The sequence below is a fragment of the Stegodyphus dumicola genome, chromosome 1, assembly GCF_044657685.1.
Source record: "Stegodyphus dumicola isolate Sdum_Otavi_A_Nest chromosome 1, ASM4465768v1".
Taxonomy (NCBI): Eukaryota; Metazoa; Arthropoda; class Arachnida; order Araneae; family Eresidae; genus Stegodyphus; species Stegodyphus dumicola.
In genome coordinates this window covers 273,630,528-273,656,171 of record NC_140768.1, presented here as the reverse complement: position 1 = coordinate 273,656,171, position 25,644 = coordinate 273,630,528, and the positions used below count along the sequence as shown (strand labels likewise).

The following is a 25,644-nucleotide window of genomic DNA, read 5'->3' as shown; positions in this document are numbered from 1 at the left end:
ATCAGTTTAATTACTAAACCTTAAACATTTTAGAAGTTAGTGCAATAATAGGGATTCATTCTGTCTCTAGATATTATAGATACTATTAATTTCAAAACATCACTTCCGGGAGTTCAGTAAAAATGAAAAAGCGGAACATACGAAAGTTATCAGGGCCTATAAGTGCTCACAGATGAGACCTTTCCCAAGTCATTCTGACGCTGATAAAATCGCGAATATAAGCTTGTTGCAATCATGGACGAATCCTGTTTTCCAGCACAGACAAGTCTCAGAGAAACGAGTTTCAAACATGATGCGCTTAATTATCATCCTGGGTTTTGCAGTCTTTGCTTCTGCAACTCCAATTGATCTTCAAGGTAGGGTATATTTAATGTTTAGAGTTTTAGAAAGAATATGCTTGCTTAGTATTATATGACTATACGATTCTAAAATTAACTATTATGAAGCTGACCATATAGTATTCTACTTCACAGAGAGTGGAAGGGTACCAGTAATAAATTATTATATATTACATTTAGGTCTGATAGTTATCAGACAATTCAAGGCCTTAAAAATATATTCTAAAATTAGAACTTTAATTATATAATTGTATATGCACTTAAATTGCTGTAATAATTTCTCTTGTATAAAGAATTAGATGCTGGGTTATAAAATTCTTTAATTGTAAGAACTGAGATGTACGAAAAGGGCAATCCTGCGGACTACAAACGCATTGTAGTATAAGGAAATTTGTTCTATAGTGTGCATACTACTACGATAAATCAGAATAATGAGAGAATCTTAGCAACGATTCTTATTAATCTTATTATCATTTCTTTATCAGATACATTAGAATGCATTATCGTATTAATGCCTTCAAAATGTAAAATTAAAGCAATCAAAACAAATCTAAAAGAAAATCAAGTATTTAAGATTTCTCATCTAAAATTCTGTAAGAACTTAGGGCTTCTGTAGTGTTCAGTAAGATTTCAAAGAAACTATTTAGAGTAGCTAAATAAAACGAATTTTACCCATCTTCACAGGAATAACAATTCTGTTTTAATATTAGTTAAGTGAATGATAGGAACTTATTAATTTATATAGAATTATGGTTTTAATTTACGAAAATGAAAGGAAGAAAATAGTACAGTGTCTCACAAAAGTGATGGGACACTCGTGCTTTACAAAAGGAAACTGTAATAAAATAAATTAAAAGAACATGTAAACATTTTTTGTGGGTGTGTTTCATACTTAAATTTAGTAACAATTATTACATAACATACATTTTCTCATAATATTAAAATATTAATTTAATAAAAATACAATTGTTTAAAACGGAGCAAAAAATGGCTCACATAAGTGATTGGACACCATTAGATACTACTACGTACTACAATAAAAATAATTTTTTGGGTTTTTATTTTTACTCAAAAGCTATTGGCAATAATTTATAAAATCGTCTGCATTATTTCGCTCCAGTTTGTTTTGGAATATTTGTGTTTTTTAGCTCTGTGCAGCCATGAATGCTAAACGAAAAGAAACTTTGCATGAAATTCGAAAATTAGTTATTAATTTGCATATTGAACGTGGAAAATCTATTAGAGAAACAGCTAAAACAGTTAACTTGAGTCCTTCAACAGTTTTCAATATCATTAAACGATATAAAAAGAATCATATGATTCAGGATCAAAGAAGATCTGGCCGACCATCAAAGCTATCCAATGGAATAAAGCGAATTATCGTTCGAGATATTAAAAAAAAAATCCAAGAATGAGTGCTCCTAAAGTTGCTGCTGATTTACAAGCATTATATGGAGTAATTATTAATCCTGAGACTATTAAAAGAGTAATTCGATTTGCTGGATATCACGGTAGAGCAGGCAGGAAAAAATTCTTGGTAAGTGAAAAGAATAGAAAACTCAAACTGGATCAAAGAAGATCTGGCCGACCATCAAAGCTATCCAATGGAATAAAGCGAATTATCGTTCGAGATATTAAAAAAAAAAAATCCAAGAATGAGTGCTCCTAAAGTTGCTGCTGATTTACAAGCATTATATGGAGTAATTGTTAATCCTGAGACTATTAGAAGAGTAATTCGATTTGCTGGATATCACGGTAGAGCAGGCAGGAAAAAATTCTTGGTAAGTGAAAAGAATAGAAAACTCAAACTGGCTTTCGCAAAATCCAACACAAATAAGAATTCTGATTACTGTAATGAAGTTATATTTGCTGATGAGGATAAATTTAATATATTTGGTTCTGACGGTAGAATCTTGGTGTGGAGAAAACCCAGGGAAGAATTTCGCAAACAGGACTTGGTTCCAACAGTAAAACATGGTGGAGGAGGAGTTGTGGTATGGGGGTGTATGTCGTCCGCTGGAGTTGGTAATCTTGTTTTTATTGACAGTATAATGGATCAGTACAAGTATATTGACATTTTAAATCAAAATTTGAAATTTTCAGCACGAAACTTGAACCTTCATAACGATTTTAAATTCAACCAGGACAATGACCCCAAGCACACTGCTTTGAACGTTACTCTGGCTGCTGTATAACTATCCTGAAATAATAAAAACACCACCACAATCTCCAGACTTAAATCCCATAGATAATATTTGGCAAGAATTGGAATCAAGAATTCGCAATCACACCATTTCTTCAAAACAACAATTCAAATCGGTGCTTCAAGAAGAATGGGGTAAAATCACTCCAGAAATCATAAAAAAATTAGTCGAAACCATCCCAAGAAGATTAAATCATGTTTTAAAAGTAAAAGGATATCCAACAAAATATTAAAACCTTTTAAAAAGTAAAATTTTTGGATAAACATTTGATGGAAAAGTAAGTGTCCCATCACTTATGTGAGCCATTTTTTGCTCCGTTCTAAACAATTGTATTTTTATTAAATTATTATTTTAATATTTTGAGAAAATGTATATTATGTAATAATTGTTACTAAATTTAAGTATGAAACACACCCACAAAATATTTTTACACGTTTTTTTTTATTTATTTTACAACAGTTTCCTTTTGTAAAGCACAAGTGTCCCATCACTTTTGTGAGACACTGTATTAATATAAGGACTTTAATTTTTCATTCTCTCAGAACAGATAAGAAAATATTTTTAATTGTAAATAAGTGAAAAGGTATTTCCACATGAATTACAGTATTTGATACGTCAGCATAGAATTAGGTAGGGAAATGTGTTAAGATTTTCATATCCAAGGAATAATATAAATATATCAGATAGATTATACAAAAATATAAAATTGTAATCTGCCTTTTTCAATGTCCAGACTTGTGTTAAAACTCATACAATCAATTTACGATTAACTGGGCACGACGGGTACGGTAACTCAAAATAGCGGTAACCAGAAGTAGGTTAAAAACACAGGAACAAGGAATAAACCATATGAAAATTAACAGAAAACTATTATCAACAATTTACCTGCAGTTTCAAACAGTTTAATATCGAGAAAAATTTATCATGTAAATAAAATCAAAACAAAAATAATGTATTGTAAATAACTGAAGAATAAACGTAATGGAAAGAAGTTACAAAAAGCATTTAAGAACAATTTACAAGAGAAACTTGAATGGTTCTCTTGAGTATAAATTCATGTAAAATGTTAAAACGTTTTGCTTTGCGGCAAATTTTTTCTGAGAGACAGTTTTACTATCACTGCTGTTATCTTATATCTTTTCTTCTTCCTTTTGTACTTTCCGAAGATAGTTCGTGTTACGCTGTTGGTTTGTAATACTAATTTTTCCATTTCCCTTCAATGAATGAATTTAATCCTTATCAGACAGGCTGCTGTTAATCCGCAATCCGTTCCGCTAATCCGAAACTGACCGCACTGTATGTAAAGAACTGTTACTGGATGTTAAGAACTAAATACAGATTGAATTAGCAAATTAATAAGAATAAACAGATCCGCAATAAAATATTCTTCGCTAAAAAATCTATGTTCGGTATTGAATTCTTGATTTAGTTTGCAACTTACTTACTAGAGTTACTAACTACAGTTAGTTACTACAGCTACTTCTAAAACTAAATTGATGAAGTATTTTTGGGAAACATCTTATTTTAATTAGGTTTACGAAAAAAATACTTCTTTCACACTCACTGACAGTGCAAAAAAAATAGTAATATTTTGCCAAGCGTTGTATTCATATTTTAATTTGGAAAAATAACTTTTCTTAGCCTGTAAAAATAAACTTAATTAACTATTCAACTCCACTTTTTAAAGTTCTTGTGTCTCCGACGAATACTCGTTTTCTCACTTAGCTAGAAATCTAAAACTCAAAGAGCACATACAGATGTAAAACTTAACTAAAAACGTTTTATGGAAACTAAATCTTGCTGCTCGAAGTAAAATTTAACAAAAACCTATCCACCGCTATCCGTTTGGTATTCCCCGCTCCCTGCTTCCTCTGGATCTTGGAAACCGTTAGACATTCAACTTTTGTATATGGGATTGCTATAATATTTAGTTGTGCATCTTCTTGTTATTTATTGAAATCGGCAGTACCTAATGGGCTCTGGTATGTGTATATATATGTGTGTGTATGTGGGGGGCCATTATATATGGATAATGGCCATTCTGTCTACCATTACCCATATATATTGCATGCGTAGTTAGAGACATTGCCAAAACATGAATACTTTCGCCATTTACAATATTTTAAAAATTTTAAACGTCGTATAATTGGAAGTATGTAACTACAACCTTTATGTATATATATATGTAATGATTTCAAGTGCGTAGATGAAAGCAGTGGACCTCCCAACAGCTTACGATACTGCGTAGATGACCGAGAAGACCGTAGTGGCTTGAAGGAATTCAGATGAATAGTTATCGTTTTTATTTTATCCATTCGTTAAACGATGTGAGATAAGTTGAAATAAACTGCACTGAAGTTCCACGCCTGTAGGGTCGAAAATTGGCTGCGCCATATTATTGTAATAAAACTGTGGTTTGAAGGTGGCAGAGTGGAAAGCATGATGACGCAATTTAGCACAACATATCTTGAAAAATCACAATCTTTATTTTTTCCATGCATATCAAATCATCCTTTTTCAGATAAGATACTTCCTAATTATATTTGAATACAGTAAGTTGCATTTTGAAGTACGACGCCGTTTTAAGAAAGTAAGCTGCAGCATACATAAAATGCATCTTGCCAACAGGAAAGCTATGCGGGGAAAAAGGGAAAGGTTATAGTACTTTCATAGCAAGAAGGCTGAAGTTTCAGTTCACAGTTTTGGTTTAGATGTAATTTGATTGGACGAGAGGCATCTGCATTAAAACGTTACATAAGATAGAAAGTCTGGAACCTGCGAGAAGGGACGAATTTAGGGGCAGATTGCCAAATTTAGAATGTTAATTTTGAGGTCGTCAATTATTTTTTTGAAACAGCTATCATATTTTGTTATATCTTACATATATACATAAAGGTTGTACTTACATATAATGCATATATATGTATATATAGATATATATAAAGTTAGATAGACAGACAGATAGATAGACAGACAGATAGATAGATCGATAGATATATAGATAGATAGCCCCTGCTTAAAAGTACTTACCCGGCTTTCATTTTCGCAGTCGTTAGTTGTAGTCATACACTTTCAATTACATGAAGTATAAAATGTTTAAAGATGAAAGTATTGATGGTTTGGCAATGCCTCTAACTACACAAGCAATAACAATTTATGTATGTAATTAGTCTAACAATCAATATATAACTATATTCAATGTCAGGTTATAGTTGCAAATCTCTAACAATATTTAATATCGGTTTATTGTTGCAGCAAAAATGTGTATAATTTAATAAAGCCGTATCAGGAAGTCATATGGTGTCCACATCAAATTTTCTGGAATGAGTGATAACTTGTAAATATAACTACAAGGCCTGGTAGACCGTAAAAGTTAAATTTCCTAATTTTTACAAAACCAACGTTTAAATTAAAAAATTCCAAAACGCAATTATTTGTGTCATTTAAATCATTTTTGCAACTGGACGTTTATGTCTGAGATCGCGAAAATTAAAGCCACATAAGGACTTTTCCTGACATGGTTGACAGGGTGTCCGAGAAAGGCGTGATGAAAACGAACAACCACACATACATTGAAAATTAACGTGTTTATTGTACTGAGGCTTCCATAATTGGGGGAAAATACTTAATAATGTCTTAGTCCACTTCTTTGTGAGCTCACTGTATAGCTTGAGCTATATCTCTACGGTGATACTCCATCTTATTTCACACATTCAAAAGCATCACTAGGGCGATCTAATCCTATCATCTCCATAATTTGGTCAGGCAAACCCGAAAGCGGTGACATCCCCATTCCAGCCTTTCTGGAGAATAAATTATAATTTGATCTCTTCTTTTTAGCTATGTAAATCACAGTGCAATAAATACATTGATATCAGATGCATGTGTCATTCTTTTTCATCACTTCTTTGCCATGTATATTGAATATTTTCATATAGAATCATGTCCATCGTTTTGAATAAATCTGAATTTTGTGTATGTCTCTATTCTGTTACAAAATATAAATATATTCAGGTTTTGTGTTTAATGCCATTGCTTTTTAGTGCCACCATTCATCTTGTTACAGTTAGCAAGTAATCTCTTAGCAATTAAATTAAAATAAAGGAAAAAGCAGTCATTTTTCATTTTTATCTTTTTCGATATTTTTTACAACGTAACCTTCTTACTGATTTCTCCTTCGCCATTATTTACATATTGGTAATCCCGCATATTTCTTCTTTAGTTAACCTTGGAGATCTTCCTATGCAGAATCCCGATTTATTCGGTGGAGATATGTTGGGAGTTGATGTCTCGGTAAGTTAATCTTCATGCAGCTCTTTTCTTTAGCACATATAAAGCATGTACTTGATTAAAGAATGATTCTGTTACAAATTTTGTACATAAATAGATAATTTTAGTGAAATTATCTGTGAAACTGTTGTTTTTTTCTGTGTAATGTAACATGAACACCTTGAGAGAAATAACGCTCTGCCGGAAAAAAAAAAAGAATGCAGAAGCAAGTTTATTTAACATTGAGTAAATGGCTATCTTGCTAATTTGGCGAAATATTGCCAAGTCGGCGATCGTTCTGACGACTAAAGTTTGTCGCCAAATTTGATGACATTTGAATCCGATCTATGCGCATAACTGTAATGGATATTGTAACTGAATAACTGTAACTGATTCCTATTATTAGCTGTAACCGTATCCGGCCCTCATAGGAAATTCTTCCATAATGAGGGCCAGATACGGTTACATCTGCTTCCAGAAAGTACTAGAGATTTCTCGGCGACCAGATGAAAACTGTATAAGATTTGGAGGGAGCATCAGTTTCGTAGGTGTAGTTGTTAGTTGTTGGCTCACAACCGACTTTTGGAGAGCTTCGCCTTTTAGATGAGCTTTGCATTTAGTTGTCGTTAACGTTCTTAGTAGTTTAAAGTGTAACTAATGATTGTGCTCTGTGATACTATGAAGAGGTGTACCAATACTGCTGTGGAAAGTTCCAGAATAGTGAAGTGTTTCTGTGAATAAAAATAAATTTTATGAAGCTATCATCGGTTCTGTGCATTACGAATCCTACGCACGCAACAATACATTTAGAAAATTCCATCGGGTGAAGAATGTACTGCAATGACTACTTACGATTTACTACTTATTTAATAATTCTTTTAGAAATACTGATATTTAATCATGATTTAACTAACTCTGCATAAAATTGTAGAACTCCTGCATGCATGGAAGGATCATTCATCCATCCAAATATTACCTTCCGTCAATGTGTGTATCTGCCCTGATTTAATATTATTTAATTAAATACGCTTATTTAAATATTAAATTTTTTATTTAAATTTTAATCTTTTACCTTTTACGTTCACAAAAATAAAGGCTGTTTTAATATATGTTGCAAATACTGTTCCATTTCCAAAGATTAATTCTCAGAATATCGAATTAAGTGACTTAATTGAAAAAAATTAATGGATTGATGAAAGATTCCTGATATGCATGAAGAATTTCTTTATATGTTTATATCGAAATAGTTTATAAGCTGTGAAACTTCTACGAAATCAATTATTAATAATTTATCAGTTATATTGGATCATAAATATCATACAGATTGTTAGATATTTCGGAGCAAGTATATGAGCAATCAGCTATGATCATATCCGTATTCGAAACACGGATCTTCCAATTGCTATTTAGAAGTATTAACTGCTTTCACTACAGGGCATACACGGTGAAATTCAGTAATCTCTTTAATTCCTCTACACTTAAGCAGTTACCGAAGACAGGCTCAAAACCCAATCGATCAGATCCAAACGGAAACGAAGTTTTGTCTCCTACATTTTAGTGTAAGCACCACTGTAGAGATATTTAGAATCTTTCGAAGCTAGAAACGTAAGATAGTAACTATGTATAAGCTGGGATTCGAACCACGCCTATCAATGGAATGCGATATTTCCTTGTAAATTGGTATTCTTAAATTTAATTATATTAATGCATGCAAAAAGTTTTTGCCTTTTCTTCCAAATATATAATTTTCAAATAACACGCACAAAAAATATTAAAAAAGATAAAAATCTTCAATAAAATAATTTATTATTAAAAGGAGGTAAACAGGTAAAACTCAGAAATAAAAGAAATAATTATTTAGATTACTTGACTTATCAAGTTTCAACCGTGGAAGAAGACTCCTGAGTTTTCCAACTAATATCTACCGGAGAAACAGGAACTTGAATAATAATGTTCCAACGTACTTCTGAGTGGCTGTTAACCTGTCAAAGCAAGGAAATTTAAATCAGGTTGCAAGTTTCAGAAAATAAGGAAGAGTCATCACGAGTCATTTGACAAGGTTACACTTTTGCTCGATTTAAATCTAGCCAGTTATATTCTTCCTTAGTTCCTTTTATCTTATCCAGAATTTTCATATTTTTGGAATGAATGATCGCTACCGCAACACCTAGAAATAAAAAAAATGTAATGAGCTAAATAGGGAGCGAAATATCAAAATATTTCACCAGTTTTTCTCTTAAACAGGACCGTAACGTCATTCCTCATCCACATTTGAGATGGACTAACAAGAAAGTTCCATACGTCATTGATCCTTCTCTAAGTAAGTAGTATTCAACGAATACTTTTAATAAATAATAATATTTTCTTCCAATATGTAGACAAAACATTTATCTTTTAATAGTAAAATGGAAGCAATAAGTAAATACATGAAACATCATTATATTGATTATTCCTTTATATATTTTTGGCCTTCCCTCAAAATAAATAAATAAAATAAATAAAAAGGAAAAATTAAAAAAAAAAAGTCTGGGTTAATCTTCGGATTATGGTAACTTAAAAATTTTTTGGCGAAAATTTGGCGACCAACCCTGCTACAACAACCTGCTAGTTTTTTGTTTGGACGCCTTTTTGTTTTCACGAAGTAAAGGCATGTTCCCCCCCTCAACATTTTTTCCCAACAATCTGCTAGCCGAATTCTGCTTATGCTAGAACTTTTATGGAACAAAAGTGCTTAATCATGACGAAGATTAGGTACGAAATTGGGAGAAAGAGTAGAATCGCCCACTTCTTGCCGCGTTTTTAAGAATTGCACATACACTGTATCCATGTACATGTCGACCTATTTTCACTTAAAAAAACAGCCCAGAATTGCACAAAAATAGCATTGCGCACACACTTGACTTTATCCATGTACACTGCTAAAGTCCTAGCTAGTAACCTTTATCGCCTTACCAAAATGTCGCCAAACTACCTGTTACCATATTCCAAAGATTAGCCAAAATCTGAAAGCTTTCAGATTTTATTATATATATGCGTTACCTTTATTTATGAGATATCATATTCTTTGCACTTAAACCACATAAAATTCAATTCAATAGCAATATGAGAAAATACTCAGAATCGCATATCTTTAGAATTTCCGATAGACGGACTCGCGGACTGGAGATAAACTTATTTTTTTCTGTACAGTGTTGCCATTGCTTGCTTTGAAATCGTTGAGTTTGTTAATCAAACATTCGTCAAGGGTTTACAAAATGTGAAATAAATAATAAAACAAATTCAAAATTCGAGCCTTCATGTGCTCGCCTTCGGATGGAGGATTACGTTATTCAAAATTTGATAGCTCTAGGTATACGGTCGTGTTTTCACAGTGCGAGAAACATGCACATTCTCCTTTACTTAATTTCTTTTAAAATAATACAGAACAATAATATCTGTTTTCGAAAATCTCTCGAAATCTCTCGAAAAGACTGGAAATAACAGTTTTCTCGATTTTCTAAAGTGTGTTAGCACTTCTTAGAGTATTAGCATGTAGTAGCAAGTATTTTCCAACAACAGGAATTTTTATTAGTGGTTCACGTAAATCTTATACAGAGTGAGTATTTAAGAAAACATATTTATAATTCCGGTTCAAATTTATATATATTTGTCTTTTTCAGTTCGTTACACAGGTGTTATCTCACAAGCTATGGACGACTACCACAAAAAAACATGCGTGAAATTCGTTCCAAGAACATTGGAGGCCAATTACATTAGGATTTTTGCTGGACAAGGGTAAATTTTTTAAAAATTAATCGATGAATTATCAAAAAATTTAAAAATTATCAAAATTTAGGACTGGAATAACTCTAAGATAATTGCATTTCTTTGAATAAGGAAATACAGAGATATTTTTATCGCAATTTTCAGTAGGTGGCGCTGCAATAGCATATAAAATACAGTTAGCAAGATAAAGAACAAAAAGGGATACAACAATTATAGAAGTTTAATCTTATTTAATGACTAAAAACACAGTTCCCATTGTGACCAAAGAAAAGTATCTGAGAATTTTTATTAATCAAAATCTTATATGGCATGATCACATCAACAATATTCGTAGCAATGCTATTGGCATCGTAAATAGCTGTCTTCCTATCGGTTGGCAAATACTCTAAATTGAGTCTCAAGACCAAGAAGCATATTTACACTGCCTGCATTAGGCCTATTCTCTAAGGTGTATTAAATCATCTGTTATGCGGCTCCTGTCGGGAATACTGCTACAGATCGCCAAATTCATTAGTTAAAAACTATTTAAAATTAATTTCTAGTCAAAATATTTTTTTAAATAAATTAAAATTCAGAATAAATTTAGTTATCACTAATGTACATTACATAGTTAGAAATACTCTCCTCCATAAAGATCTCAAAATTGGAAGTCTTAAAACTTATCTTCGAAGAACCAATGACCGTTTCTTCAATAAAGCTATCTGCAGTGACTATGTTAACTACTCGTAGATCTTTAATTATGAAATCTTACAGGAAAATAGATTTACCAGACCCCTGGCGGCTCACCGTATCATTGATAGTGATCATAATTTCACCACCGAAACAGCTTTCACACAGGTTGAATTGTTGTATAATCTTTATGCTTTGAATTGTATTTCATATTTTCTTTATTCTCCTATTTTTTATTAGTACTTGTTTATTTTTAGTTTCTTAATATTGTAATATGAATTGTTATTTTCACCCGTGTTACAAGATTTTTCACTTTGCCTTTTCCCATCCTTGCAGTCCAATCAGATACTAGTCCATTCATCTCTCAGACTTCTTTTCCTTCCTTCCTTCTAGTTCCGTTTTCTACTTAGTGAGATTACCACGTCAAGAATTATTTATTATCATGCGCCTTAGGGCTTATTTATCAAGGAGCCGGCAGAATTACACGAATGTGTAATAGTTCTATCGATATAATTGAAGTTTCCTAATTTCTCCATCTCTGCGGCGTTCATCTTTGATAACTTCTATTTCTGTATTTATTGGTAAACTCCGTAATACATTTAAAAAATTTTTATCTCTATTATTATGAAATTTTAAATTTTTTTGTTTACACATTTTTGTCATATTTATTAAAGAAGCAAATGTTAAATTTCATTCCTATGTATCACCTTAAAATGAAAATCTAATGTTGTACTAAGCAGTTCATCAATAAATATAGAAATAGAAAAAAAAAAATCAAAGATGAATTTCTGAGTGTGAAATGTGTGTCCTAAATGAGACGCCAAATGAGAGGTGGAGAAATTAGAAAGCTACCACTATTCTTACGCACTTACGCACTGAAAAAGTAAGTTTCAATGTTTTCCCTTTCTTTCTTTATTTTATACGCACCTAATACCTACGCTTGATATTTTGCTTCATAATCTTTTCTCTGGTTTGTGAACCACACGTACACATGAAAAGAGCTGTAAGTGCCTTCTTGGATCGCTAGGTGTTTGCAGGTCTCTAAAATTTTACAAATAGTGTATTTAGTATCGGTTTCTTGTTCTTCATAGGAAGTAATTTAGTATTAAATATTTTGTTCTAGGTGCTATTCAAATGTTGGTATGATTGGCGGACAACAACCTGTTTCGCTGGGACAGGGATGCATGTTCAAAGGCACTATTGTACACGAACTTGGTCATGCTCTCGGCTTCTTCCATGAACAGAACAGGTCCGACAGAGATGAATACCTCACCATATACTGGGAAAATATTCAGACCGGTAAAGCATTTTAGTTCTGGAATAAAAGACTTAGCAGTTACAGCAAATGTTATGCAATGGCCTTTGTCGCATCTATCTCAGCGCTGTCGTCGATAAAGCCTTGAAGAAAAAGGATTTATATTCCTCATTCTTGTAAAAACATGTCTTTCATTTCTTTTACCGTAAAGTTACTTAGATAGAGCCGCCCAGATGATATAGTGGTTAGGGAAGCCTGACTGCGATACTGAAGGGCCCGGGTTCGAATCCTGGAGAAGGCATGGATGTAAAATTGTCTGTTTAATCATATGAAGCAAAGGTGCCCCACCTATTAGGTGCCTCCATAATAAAGAGAGAACCACATCTGGCCTTAGCAGGGGCCGATCCCGCCATAGGCAAGTGCCCGCCGTTGGAAAAAAAATAAAAGTTACTTAGGTGTTGTTGCAGATTCATTATAATTTCTTTTTTATGAGGGAGATGTGAAAAATGAGCAATGCCCTCGCCGGGACTCGAACCCAGACCTCTCGAATACGCGCCGAATGTGCTGTCGTTACACCACGAAGGAATGCAGAAAGGAGGGAGAAAATACCTTTAGTGTTTTCCCCACATTTTAAAGTAAAATATGTTTTTTTTAATAAAATAACATGCAAATTCTTAAAAAAAGGAACTAATAAAAACAAAAATAAGCGAAATGCATAAAATTAAAGTAACTAATATTAGCCATAAGCAAAAACATTTTAAAACATAGATTAAATTTAATAAAAAAATTAAACTGAGCTTTTTAGTTACTTACAGCTAACTTACTTTAAAAAATAACATAAGCATTCTAAAAAAATTAATTATTTTCTACCTTTTTTCTGAATTTTTATACTCCGTACTATAGAGTGTCTTCGATTTTCTAATAACCAACTCCTGTTTATTGATATGAAATCAATAAATTTACAACGAATTTTTACTACGAATAGAAGAATATTGAAGTACTTTTAAGGAGTCTATAGCATACTCTGCTGTTAGTAATTTCTCCTGCTCTAGCTGGTGATAAATTAAGTCCAACAATCCACTAGTTTTTTTATTCAATACTCTGTGTGGATTAAGTATTACAGATCATGACAATATGAGTGTATTAGATAATTGCAAGGAAATTAATGAAGAGGCATGCATGTGCTCTCATGTAAACATCATGAAGTTAGGATGATTCATGAAACCATTTTGCTGTCAAGAAATATAAGAATTTTAAACTGACCACTTAGGAATATTAGAGCAATAATTGCAGTTTTTCCGCTCAGTCATGAATTCAATGGCAAATATTTTATTCATTTATCTTACATCATATCGTAATTTAATGTAGTAATATAGCAAAGTACGAGTATTTATTACATCACGTAGTTATAAGCATTCTTGCGCGTACTAACGATAAAAGCTAAGCTTATATTAGTGCTTTTGGAGAGTCGATTAATGACAATTCACTAACTCTTCATCACTATTCAAAAGATTGTTTTGTATCCTGCCTCATATATTTCCCTCAATAAAGAATGTTAATGCTATAATGATTAATGCAATACCCTCAATGATCTGATACAAAATTTACTAAATGAACTGTTTTATTTGTAATTAGTACATGTATTAAACACAGCTATATAATGTTGCTAGTACTTGTTAGTAATGTCATAATTATTAACTTTCAATACTAATTCTCCTTTAACTATTATCCAGAATTATAAGTTATCTCATCGAGTGTATTTCAAAATAATGAATTTAAAGTTTAATTCGAAAGGTCTATAAATTGCCGCAATTTCTAGAATTTGTGTTGTTGTCGTTGTGACTTATCTCACTTGTCTGCAAGTAACATCATAACAAGCCCATGAAATTTTTCGCGGCAAGGAGTGTAAGATTGCGCCAGTCATTGGCAAGTCGGCCCCCAGTTTTGAAAGAGAGCACTCCGGGGAAGGACGGGTCCGAGGGTCTACCATTCCTCTTCCCTTACCAACAGCCTCTCGAGAGGACTTTTGACTTGCCGCGTATTTAGGGTGGCTCCATGCCGCATAGGTACTATGCATTTACAAACATCCACGTCTTCTCCGAAATTCGAATCCGGGTATTTCGGTGTGGCAGTCAGCGTCGCTAATCACTATCCCGGTTGGGCCAGCTGTAGAATTTTTATTTTCATTATGCCCTCTACTTGGTATCTTACACTGTTATTATAATCTATTTAAACACTTGTAAATCATCAATTGTTTCCTTTTCTGGTTAATCATATCTTTAAGAATTTACGACATATAAAGGTAATGGCTAATAAATGGCTGTTCAATTTTACTTCCTTCTACGAAGTAAAGTACTGCAGTCGCGAAAATTTTTGGGTATCATGTCTGAACGAAAATATCCATTTTGGCAGCTACCGAATGCAATTTAACGATGTTTTTGCGTGACATCTGTAAGTAAGGACAGAAGAATAGAGGACTCGTTTTTCCCAAACGGACTATAGAACTGATATAAAATGGATGCAGAAGAGATTTTTTTTTTTTGTGGCGTCTGCACGTACGTACGTATGTATATATATATGTATCTCGCATAATTAAAAAACGAGTAGCCTCAGAACTTTGAAATTTTGTATATAGGACTGCTGTAACATGTAACTGCGTACCTTCCTTTTCGGTTGCAATCGACATTAACAAAAGCATATATATGTAAAATATAAAAAATACGATGGCTTTGCTTCGCACGAACAGTCAACCTATAATTAACTTTCCGCAATTTCAGGATCTTCCCCCCTAGACCAGTACTTTTAAGAACATTCTGGCATGTTATATAACGGCTGGTATAAATACAGAGTACACACTATTTTTCGTCAGACTGTTTTCCTTCTACCGCTGCTATAAGACATTGCTGCTGCTCTTCCCATCTTTTTCTTCCCTTTGTTATGACGTAGAAAAGTTATGACCCCTGAAAAGTTATGACGTAGAACGTCTAAATTTAATCTTACTTAGTTTAAATCACTATTGAATATGCAACTTAGAGAATTTCATTTAAAGGCAAAATGAGCTGCTGTGAGAATTGAATGAAGATGTGGAATTTAAAAAGCTTAATCCTTTGTCGTCATTTTTCAGCCTTCTACTTGGCCATACAACGCCCGTACTATGATGTAGTTATATTGTCAAGCTTTGTCATTTCTGTGCCTGCCTGCCAAAATATTGCATATATATAGCCACTCTGCTACTCGGCTCAGTGAGCTCATTTTCTTTAATTATTATATGTTGGTGAATTGTGCATTTTTTGCTTTAAAAATGATTATGTTGTTCTTATCTTCCAGTTTTTATGCCTTTACTTAATTGCATGCAATAGTTGTTGAATTATCAACAATTTAAAAGTTGTTTCAGTTCGGCTAAGCCTAAAAAATTCGGCTAAGCCTAATTTTTTTTTACCATAGCTACCATATTTGTTTACATTTGAAACTTAGCAGAATAGTGGATTAAGTCAGCTTCTGCACCTTCAGTGTCTTTTTACCGAATGGAGCCAGAATTAAACTTTCAATTTTGTGCACCGAAAAATCTGCTTACTTGCACGCTGGCCGAATTATTTATTTTTGGGTAGAAAGTCTAATTTTAATCTAAAAAAATGTTTTTTTTAACTGTTTTAACTGTATTTATATGTTTCTATATTTTTCAATTTTTGATAAAGCTATTTTGAATTTTTACCTATTTTTGTCTTGTCGCGAAGTGAGAACTGAATTAGTTGAATGGGAACTGTATCTCTAATGAAATTCGAGGAAATAAGGCGTGGAGAATTCTAATGAAATTCGAGGAACCGTGGAGAAGACGATGCATATTATACGTTTTCGCGTTTGTAAAATTCAAATCAGTATTAATCACTTTGTTTACAGTTGAGACTGAATATTTTAATGATTATGAAACTGTCCTTGGTGAATTTTCTTTTAATATTAAATGTCTTACTTTTGCAACAATCAAAATATTCATTTTTTTTCTTTGGATAGGTATTTGGAACAATGTTTCCACGCAAAGCCAAACTTTGACTTTTTTTTCCCTTTCTTGTTGACAATATGTAGATATCGTAGTTTTAGATATCGAAAAATTATGACTTTCAGAGCGATTTACGTCTTTGTACTAAGTAAAAGATATATTGTAATCGCGAAAAATTCCGGATATCATATTTTTACGAAAATATACGTTTTGATCCCTATCGAATGCAATTTCACCATGTTTTTGCTTTGTACGTAAGGACAGAATAAAGGACTCTTTTTTCCAAAATGGATTGCAAGAAGGATTTAAAATGGATTCAAAAGAGATTTTTTCCTGACGTCTGTGGGTAGGTATGTATGTATATATTTCTAACGCAAAAACGAGTAATCTGTAATAGAATTAGATGAAATAAGTTTAAATGAAATGCAGCAAAAATGCGTATAATTTAATATTCCGTACTAGGCGCACACATGAGATTTTTAAAATTATTTTAATTGTATTTGGTGTTTTATATTTTTTTATATTTTTCAACTTTTAATAAAGATATTGTGAGTTCTTACGTATTTTTGCCTTGTTGCAAAGTGAGAACTGAATTAATTGAATGAGAAATATATCTAATTAAATTCGAAGGAAAACGTTTAAATGAAATGCAGCAAAAATGTGTATAATTTAATATTCCGTACAAGGAAGTTATGTGGTGTCCACATCAGATTTTTATAGCTAGGAAATAGGAAACGTTTTTTTTAAATAGGTAAATAGTATTACTATTCTTTATATACTGTAACGCACCACTTAATAGAAAATGCTAGTTTATCTACTGAAATCTTAGCCAAAGTTATAAAATAATGTTGTTGCAACGAATTTATTGTTAAATATTTTAATAGGATATGTTTATTTTAGTACTTTTATGCAGAGAAAATATAGTTTCAGCAAAAAACTTTGCTTTTCATAATAGATCTTCTCTTTTTATAGGTATGGATACCCAGTTCTTCCTTCTGAAACCACATGAAAATTTACTTTTGGACACTTTTGACTACAATTCCATCATGTTGTATGGTAATACAGCTTTCTCTAAAGATGGTAGATCTAAAACCATGGTTGCAAAGAGTGGAGTCAAGCTCTATGAAACTTACGACAAACCAGGTCTTAGTGAGAGTGATATAACCAGAGTAAAGAAAATGTACAAGTGCTAAGATATTTGCATTCTTTCATGTTTGTATATATTCTTGTCATTAAAAGTTTTATTGAACTGGGGACTTTTATATTACATATAAGTTTATGTTCAATTATTAGCTATTACTGCTAGTAGTTGACTAATAAAACCCAAATTTACCTTTTTTTTAATATCGGCATAAATTAAAATTCGAATTCATGTGCTTTTGAGAAATTTTATGGGAATATTTAAATGAAAATTATGATACAGTGCCCTTAATGTTTTAATTTCTTATGCCAAATCATACATAAGAGAAATGCAGTTTGCAAATCAGAACATTAGGGCATAAGTTTTAAAACGCAAGTCCAGTCATGAACTTTGCACAGAAGATAAAGATAACAGCTTAAATATTCTGTATGCTTTATAGAGGTTTTTAAAATGAAATGATCAAATTCAAATGTTTACGAACACAGAAATAGAAAAAGAAGCATCAAATCTATTTAACCAGAGTAATAACTAGCTATCCTTGTCATTTATTAACATTACATTTGAAAAGTCACTGTTTTTAAAGAAACAAACTTATGAAAACAAGTTACTTATTTTTTATTAGTTTTTTGGCAACGTAAGATCTCGAAAAAGGCACAATATTTGGCTAATTGATATTTTGGATCAAACCATTCATTTTGGTCGTTGGTTTCGTAATTACTTATGCAACAACTATCATCGTTAAGTTCCATTGTTTGGTTTAATGAATTATAATCTTCCAAGGATGATAACTGTAACACTCGGCGTTTGGATGATAAAAATAATTCATTCGACTTATCACTATTCCGTTCCGAACATTTTCTGTCTTATGGGTAATAAATAGTTTCAAAAATAAACAAATAAACCAAAATTTTCTCTTTTCAAATGTTCTCTACACTTTCATGTTTTTTTTTTTTTTTTTTTTTTTTTTTTTTTTTTAACTAAGTAGGTTTTCTATTTGCCTTTCGTGTATGTGTGCATTAGCTGCACTATTATTCCAGTCCGAAAGGAAAATAAGAGACTGATACAAAATAGTCCTCTGTTCAATCTCCCCAGTGCTCATTCCATGCCGCCTGAACGGAAAGGACAGTAATCGCCACGCTCCACTTGTTAATAAATATTTGAGCAACACCAATTTGGTGAAATTACATGACGTCGTAAAAGTATGAATGGTAACGGTAGATGACCCAAGGAGAGGAATGTCATATAAGAGCATTTATTTTGTGGATGCTGAGGTGGTTTTGAGATACTTTCTCCAGCCTCCTTTACTTTCACGCACGGAACAGAACTTTTGAGAATATCATATAAAATCTACTTATCCTTAGCTAAAGTATGACAAAGAAAATTTTTCTGTTTGCTCCTATTCATGAAAGGAGAGCACACTTTGTGGTTTGCAGATTGATAAAATCGAGTGGTATTTGATGTTATGATCGAGTGGTATATTGATGAGTTTCGAAAAGCAGTTAAATAGTGAACAATCAATTTCTTCACGACTTTCAGTGCAGTTTAGACTGGTTTCATTTTATTGAAGCTTTTTTAATTCAGCAGAACTAGTAAAAGACGTGGAATGGCTTCTGCTTCATTCTGCGGATTGAGATCTCCAGATATAAGCTTCACGAATCGGTACCAAATGGTTCATTTGGCAGCACATTCTCTATAGCACCTCTCTCTAACATTTTCTAGCAAAGTTTCATAATTATGGTTAAGGTTTCAACAGAGATCTTTTATTTGAAATTATAAAAAAATGGTTTCAATTGATTAGTTTCCTTGACTGACTTTCGTAGTTCACTTAAACTAAGACCGTAAATAGGTCTTGGTTAATGATGAATACATCATTTATGTTTGTTTGTTTTCCTCGTTGTCAGACGTTTACATAAATACCAATTCTTTCCGTTCATTTCATGGAACCAAATTTATCCTCTATCTCATTCGCAATAATCGAACTTTTATATTTTAAATTATGAAAAAAATATATGTTTTATTTGTGTGTAAATATCAAGCGAAGAAGTTAATCTAAAGTTGCAAATGCATTAAATATATGAATCCCAAAATTTGATATCAGTTTGATTATTGCTTAAATGAATGAATGCTCTTATAAATTTTAATATTAACATAGTTATTCTTTATATTATAAAAGACATTTTGTACACCTTGCACAAGAAAAAGAAAGAAAGAAAGGAACCGTTCTATACCTCCTCTCCGTTCTACTGAGCCGATTGAGGAAATTTATCTTGCATTTTTCTGATATAACACACATATTTTTCCCATATTCCGATTCTACGACTCAGATTATGCCAAAATACCAAGTTTTGTAAAAGTGCGTGAGTAGTTTTTAAAGCTTAATTCTCAAAATTTTAGCTTCTCAATATTAATTGCATACGGTATATATACACACTCTTTTGCAAAAAATTCGAAGCACCCTGACGGAAGTGGTTGTTTTTGATGAAATTGAATATGTGTATAGTTCATACACAGGTAATAATATGATTAAAAAATCAAGGTCATAGTACGTGTTCACGGCTCACAATCACCCATTGAGTGTTCAAATTAGTAGTTGTCGAACCGCCCCTAGCGGCAATGCATGCTTGAATTCGTCGAGGGAAAGAGTGATAGAAGTTCTTAATGTGATCCTGCGAAATATTTTGCCTGGCATTCATCAGTTGTCACTCCAGATCTGCGATATTTTGTGGTGCCCGAATCTGGCGGCCTACCATGTCCCAGATATGCTCGATTGGTCTGGTTACCATGTTCCAGATATGCTCCATTGGTCTGGTTGCCTTGCTGTCCAAGGAAGAGTATCAGCCGCACGGAGACAGTCCAGAGATATGCGACCGGTATATAGCCTGGCATTATCTTGTTAGAAGATGGCCCCGAGATGACGCGCCATGAAGGGTAACGCAACCGGCAGCAGGATGGTATCAACATATCTTTGAGCTGTTAAAGATGTACGGAGGATGACTAAAGATGACCTGATGTCATAAGAAATAGCGCCTCACACCATCACACCAGGGGTTATGGCTGTATGCCTTTGTAAAACAAAGGCTGATTAGGACCGCTGGCCCCGTCCTCACCAGACACGAACACGGTGGTCATATGCTTTAAGAGTGAAGCGGCATTCATCGCTGAACACTATACGATGCCATTCTGATGACAGACATGATGATCGGCTGCGACACCATTCCAGACGACTCCACCGATGTTGTGGGGTTAAAGGCAAACGTCTTAAAGGCCTCTGTGAGCGTAACCCCGCCTCAGAACAAGCGCCGTGAGATGGTGGACGGTACCACGGGAAGTATACACGTGGCAAGGCTACCTTGATGGGATCTCCCATCAAGATGGCCTTGGCTGTAGTGCGTTGAATATTCGTCAATGATACCGTTGGGGCGGGTCGACCCCGGCGAACAATCATCCTATCTTGCCTCGCATTTGTGCTCCTTGGCCTTCCAGAGCCTTCATTTCGTCGGCAATTTCCTTGTAGCAGTTGCTGCCAGCATCTCTGCACAGCAGTGTCTGTACGCTGCAGGTGGCGGCCTATTGCTCGGTATAACCACTCTGCTTCACGCAACCCTACAATGCGACCGCGTTCGAATTCGTTTAGTCTGTAAGGTCTACGATATCGTAATGGCATCTTTAGTTGCTTCTTTACGGAATTTCTATGGCGGCAACAAAAAAGATACTTTTTCCGCCTCTGTTACTGGTTTTATACTTTGCGAAGTGCGCACTAGAAATGCGCGCTGATAGCAATACCTATAATATATGATAGCAATACCTTGTCTTGAAACTCTGACCATTTGCATGTTCGATTAAGATGTTTTTGCACACCAAATTTCGTCACGATCGCAAAAGTCCTTCTTGGTGCTTCGATTTTTTTGAAAAAGAATGTACATTGATAGCTGTTTTGTTACTAAACTTACTAGATTACTTCTTTATTAGTTCGAAATGTAGGTCCAATCCAAATAAAATTCGCAGATATTTTCTGATTCATTTTTAAAATTTATAATTTTTAGTAAATTTTATAAATTAAAAAAAATTCAATTATAATTTATAAAATTTTTGCCATCATCATAAATTAGGTGTATTTCTAGGCACATCTGCAAAAAAACTTGGAATGTTTTATTTAAAATTCACATCTGCAAAAAAACTTGGAATGTTTTATTTAAATTTTTAATAAATTAAAAATTTATTAAAAATTCCGAAGATATACGTGAATTTATATATTGGCACGTTTTGAAATTTAGCAAATTTGTTATAAACAATAATAACGCCAAATATGATTTATGCACTTTATTAAAATTATTTGAAAGAATAAGCGATGCACCTTTTTTATTTCGCTTGTACACAGCTAAAGGGAAAGGGAAATTGGTTACCATAAATAATTTCTCAAAGTGAATTATTCTTGGCTCAAACTGAAAAAAGTACACCAGGACACATTTTTAAATTTCTCGATAAGTTTCCCCTCAAATTTTATGAAAGTTAATATTTAGGCATAATAAGTGTAGAATCGAAACATCGACAAAAATAGTTGCGCCATTTCAGAAAAAAGTCCGATTTTGTGTCCAAATACCAATGTTATATATGAATCTAATATATATTCCAAGTCACGCTATTTTCGCATACATTTTCTTAAACTTCATTACTGTCATGATTACTGATAAAATAACATTTTATCATTTGTGAATTTAAGCGTTACTGACATTTTTGTAATGGTGAGCTTTGAGAAACATGCTATCCCTTAACTGCAGTAGAAGAGCAGTGTATATATTTAATATAAATATCAAAACCTTTGAAATTCTTGATCTCAGAAAAACAAAATTAAAATTTCATGAAAATCATTAAAGAAACTTGCACCGCTATTAAATTATTATCTTACTAATTGATTCACAGGAAATACAATTTATCAAATCTGCTATCCCCATTTCAAGAAAAGTCGAGGAGAGATCAAACTCTAATTTAAAATAAGTTGCAAACTATACATTGTTTAATATTATCTTGGATTAGCTCGTTGCGCGGCCAGCTTTCGATCTTGCATGCATTTGGTTTGACAAGCTACGCATGCCAAAAGTAGTTAGTAACTGCTAACAATCGATTCTTTTTTAGTTCATAATATGTAACTTTAAAGATATGGATGTGGCGTTAAAAAAAAAAGCTGTAAAATATTTTAGAAAGGCTTAAAAAAAAGAATTTTGCATAATTTTCGTATCATATGACGTTAAAAAATCCTTTCATAAAAAAAAAAAAAAAAAAAAAAAGTCTGAAAGTTTTCATAATTTAACGGTTGCCAAAAGAGTCTGTTAAGGTTTTGTATTCTCTTGCTGATTTCACAGTTTACTAGTCTGCTGTTACGATCCTACTAACCCATTTTTTTGGAGGTCTTTTTTAACTTTATAGTTAAGCATCATTTTCTGCGCACTTACGCGCCATATACAGCAATTCATTAGCAAAATTGCAAAATCTTTAAAAGCGCTATAGCCAGTATATGTTTGGAATTTTCGATGAAGCGTAAAGTGCTGGCATACACTTTTATGTTTTTTTTTCCCCCTTTTTTTTTCTCATTTCATCATATCAATGTTCAGTTTTTTTAATGAAATTACTTTACAAAATGTTTATTCTCTTTTTATTATTAGCGCTTTGTGTGTTTACTTTATTTATTAAATATAACGCTTTGAGGCTTACGCCACATCAAATGATTTCACAGCAAAATCACAAAATATGTAAAAACAACATATCTTTAGAATTTCCGACAGACAGTCTCGCGCTCAGGACATAAAAAATATTTTTTCCAGCAAAGTGTTGCGGCTCCTCGCTTTGAAATCGTTGAGTTTGTTAATCAAAAAAATCATTTAAAGTTTTACAAAATATTAAATAGATAATAAAACAAATTCTAAATTCAAAATTCGGTCTTCTAAATGTCAATTTCGAATAGAGGATTATGTTATTGAAAATTTGATGGCTCTTGGTACACGTTCATTTTTTTACGATGCGAGAAACATACAATACATTCATGCAGATTCTTCATTATTTTATTTCTTTAAATGTAATACAATGCAATGATATTTGGTGGCAACAATCTAAAAGGTGATAAAACACATTTAAGTGTTTCGACACAAAATGCAGTTTCGAGACTAATATCCCATTCAGGACTAACGTTCTTTTCGGGCTAAAAATATTTTAAAAATATCTAGAAAGATTTCAGGTTTAATGTAGCTCAAAAGGACTCTTTCAAAGTGTAATATTGTTGCTTGCATACGGGTTCGTAATAAATTGAATGCACGAGTCCAATGAAAAGTGAATAAAATTTATTCTCATCACAACAAATAAAACAAAATGCTGAAATTCCCTCAGAGATATTCGTACAAAATAGCAATATCTCACAGTTTTTATATTTTAAACTACTAAGATGTTGAATAGAACTCAATTCAAAACACCGAGAAAGCTAATCCGATCTCACCGCGAATTCGCTACAATCAATAACAGCACTATGTAAACAACTAAATTGAGATGTTTTCCTCCAGCTTTTATAAGCTTTTTATTCATGCAAGAGAACATTCTGGTATTTTCTCGATTTTTCTGTATAGCAAAAGAGTACAGTTATGAGATGTGTATTTATTAAAATGTTAATTGCGCGTGCTCCTGTATTTTAATTTTTCTGGAGTAGCTTTCTCTTCAAATAAGTCTCGTGCTGCATTGCACGGGAATATAAAACAATTTTAATTACAAATTCTACTAAAAATAGCTAAATAAATACCAAAAACCGTAACAATATGATTTGCTAATAGAGATTATCAATAGAGAAGGCTCAGGTGGAATAGGGGAACATTTTATAGGATACTATACATATATATAGACTAATATCATAAAAGTATCGAGTCATATTAATCATATCATATTAAAGTAGAATATCATATTAAAATTAAAAAAATGATATTCTTAAGAAGTATTTTTATTGCTTTTAAGTAGCTAAGTTTTTTACGTAATAATAAACAAATTAAATCTCAAAGATAAATATTTTATATTTTGTCGAATGGCAACACACTCGAATGAAAAGTGAAACAACGCATTTAAGGCAATTCAACGCAAAATCGTGTTTCGAGACTAATAGTCCTTTTGAGTTTAAAAGACGTCCAAATATTTATAAAAAAGATATTAATTAGATATATCATACGCGTTTTTTGTTTGCGTTAATAAAATGCATTAAATATATAGAAAAAATATTATTGGGAATTGCGTTTATTATTTTAAATTACTTAGGTTGCTAACTAATAACAAAGAGATTAAATTTGAGAGACAAATTAAATAGCTTATGCTTTGTAGAATAACAACAGAGTGCGGGTGGAAAATAAAAGCGTCCTTTTCTTAACAACAAAATAGCAGAGGTTATTGATCAAAATTATTTAAGTTACATAAGATAAATAAATAAAAAAGCTAATTCGAAATTCAAAATTTGAGCTTCGAGATACACATGTTCGGGTGCTTAGAAGTACTACGTGTATTCAAAATTAGATGGCTGTTTGGTCCCCGTCTTCCCACAGTGCGAAGAACCCATTCACAAATTAATCTTTTTAATAACAGCGATAACTTCCTCATGCGTGCTTGGAATTTAATATTTCCTTTAGTTCCTGTTTCTAAATTTTCCTTTTGTGAGAAAAGCTAGAGATTGTCAGATAAAAGCATCGGTAGTATAAAAGATTTGCATTTCTAAATCCTTCACACAGAAAACCTCCCCATGCTTTTACTGCATACAAAAAGGCAACAGGAAATAACATTTTACCAAAGGGAAGAACTAAGATTCAAAACTCATGAACAATTAATATTTATTTGCTTGCCAGAAGATTCACAATTTTCAGACTCCTTTGAAAAGTTCAAATGTTAATGTTATCTAGAAAACCTCTTTTTTATCAATACAACAGCTGAAAAATCGCAGAAAGATTTATTTAAAAAAAAAAAAAAAAAACAACAGAATAACAGTTGTGGTT

At 32.4% G+C, this 25,644-nt stretch overlaps 1 protein-coding gene across 1 annotated transcript; it reads left to right on the top strand.

Annotated features, from left to right (window-relative positions):
- The first annotated feature begins 200 nt into the window (after positions 1–200).
- Positions 201–17,748, top strand: LOC118202550 (astacin-like metalloprotease toxin 5). Its single transcript, XM_085806985.1, has 6 exons — positions 201–356; positions 6,765–6,835; positions 9,056–9,131; positions 10,471–10,585; positions 12,369–12,544; positions 17,467–17,748. The coding sequence occupies exons 1-6, from the start codon at positions 290–292 to the stop codon at positions 17,685–17,687; spliced, it is 726 nt and encodes a 241-aa protein (XP_085663111.1). The 5' UTR covers positions 201–289; the 3' UTR covers positions 17,688–17,748.
- The last annotated feature ends 7,896 nt before the right edge of the window (positions 17,749–25,644 follow it).

Coding starts and splice junctions, on each gene's coding strand:
- LOC118202550 (XM_085806985.1), top strand. CDS start 290: ATGATGCGCTTAATTATCATCCTGGGTTTTGCAGTCTTTGCTTCTGCA. Junction 6,836..9,055: donor TGTTGGGAGTTGATGTCTCG/GTAAGTTAATCT, acceptor TCTCTTAAACAG/GACCGTAACGTCATTCCTCA. Junction 12,545..17,466: donor CTGGGAAAATATTCAGACCG/GTAAAGCATTTT, acceptor CTCTTTTTATAG/GTATGGATACCCAGTTCTTC.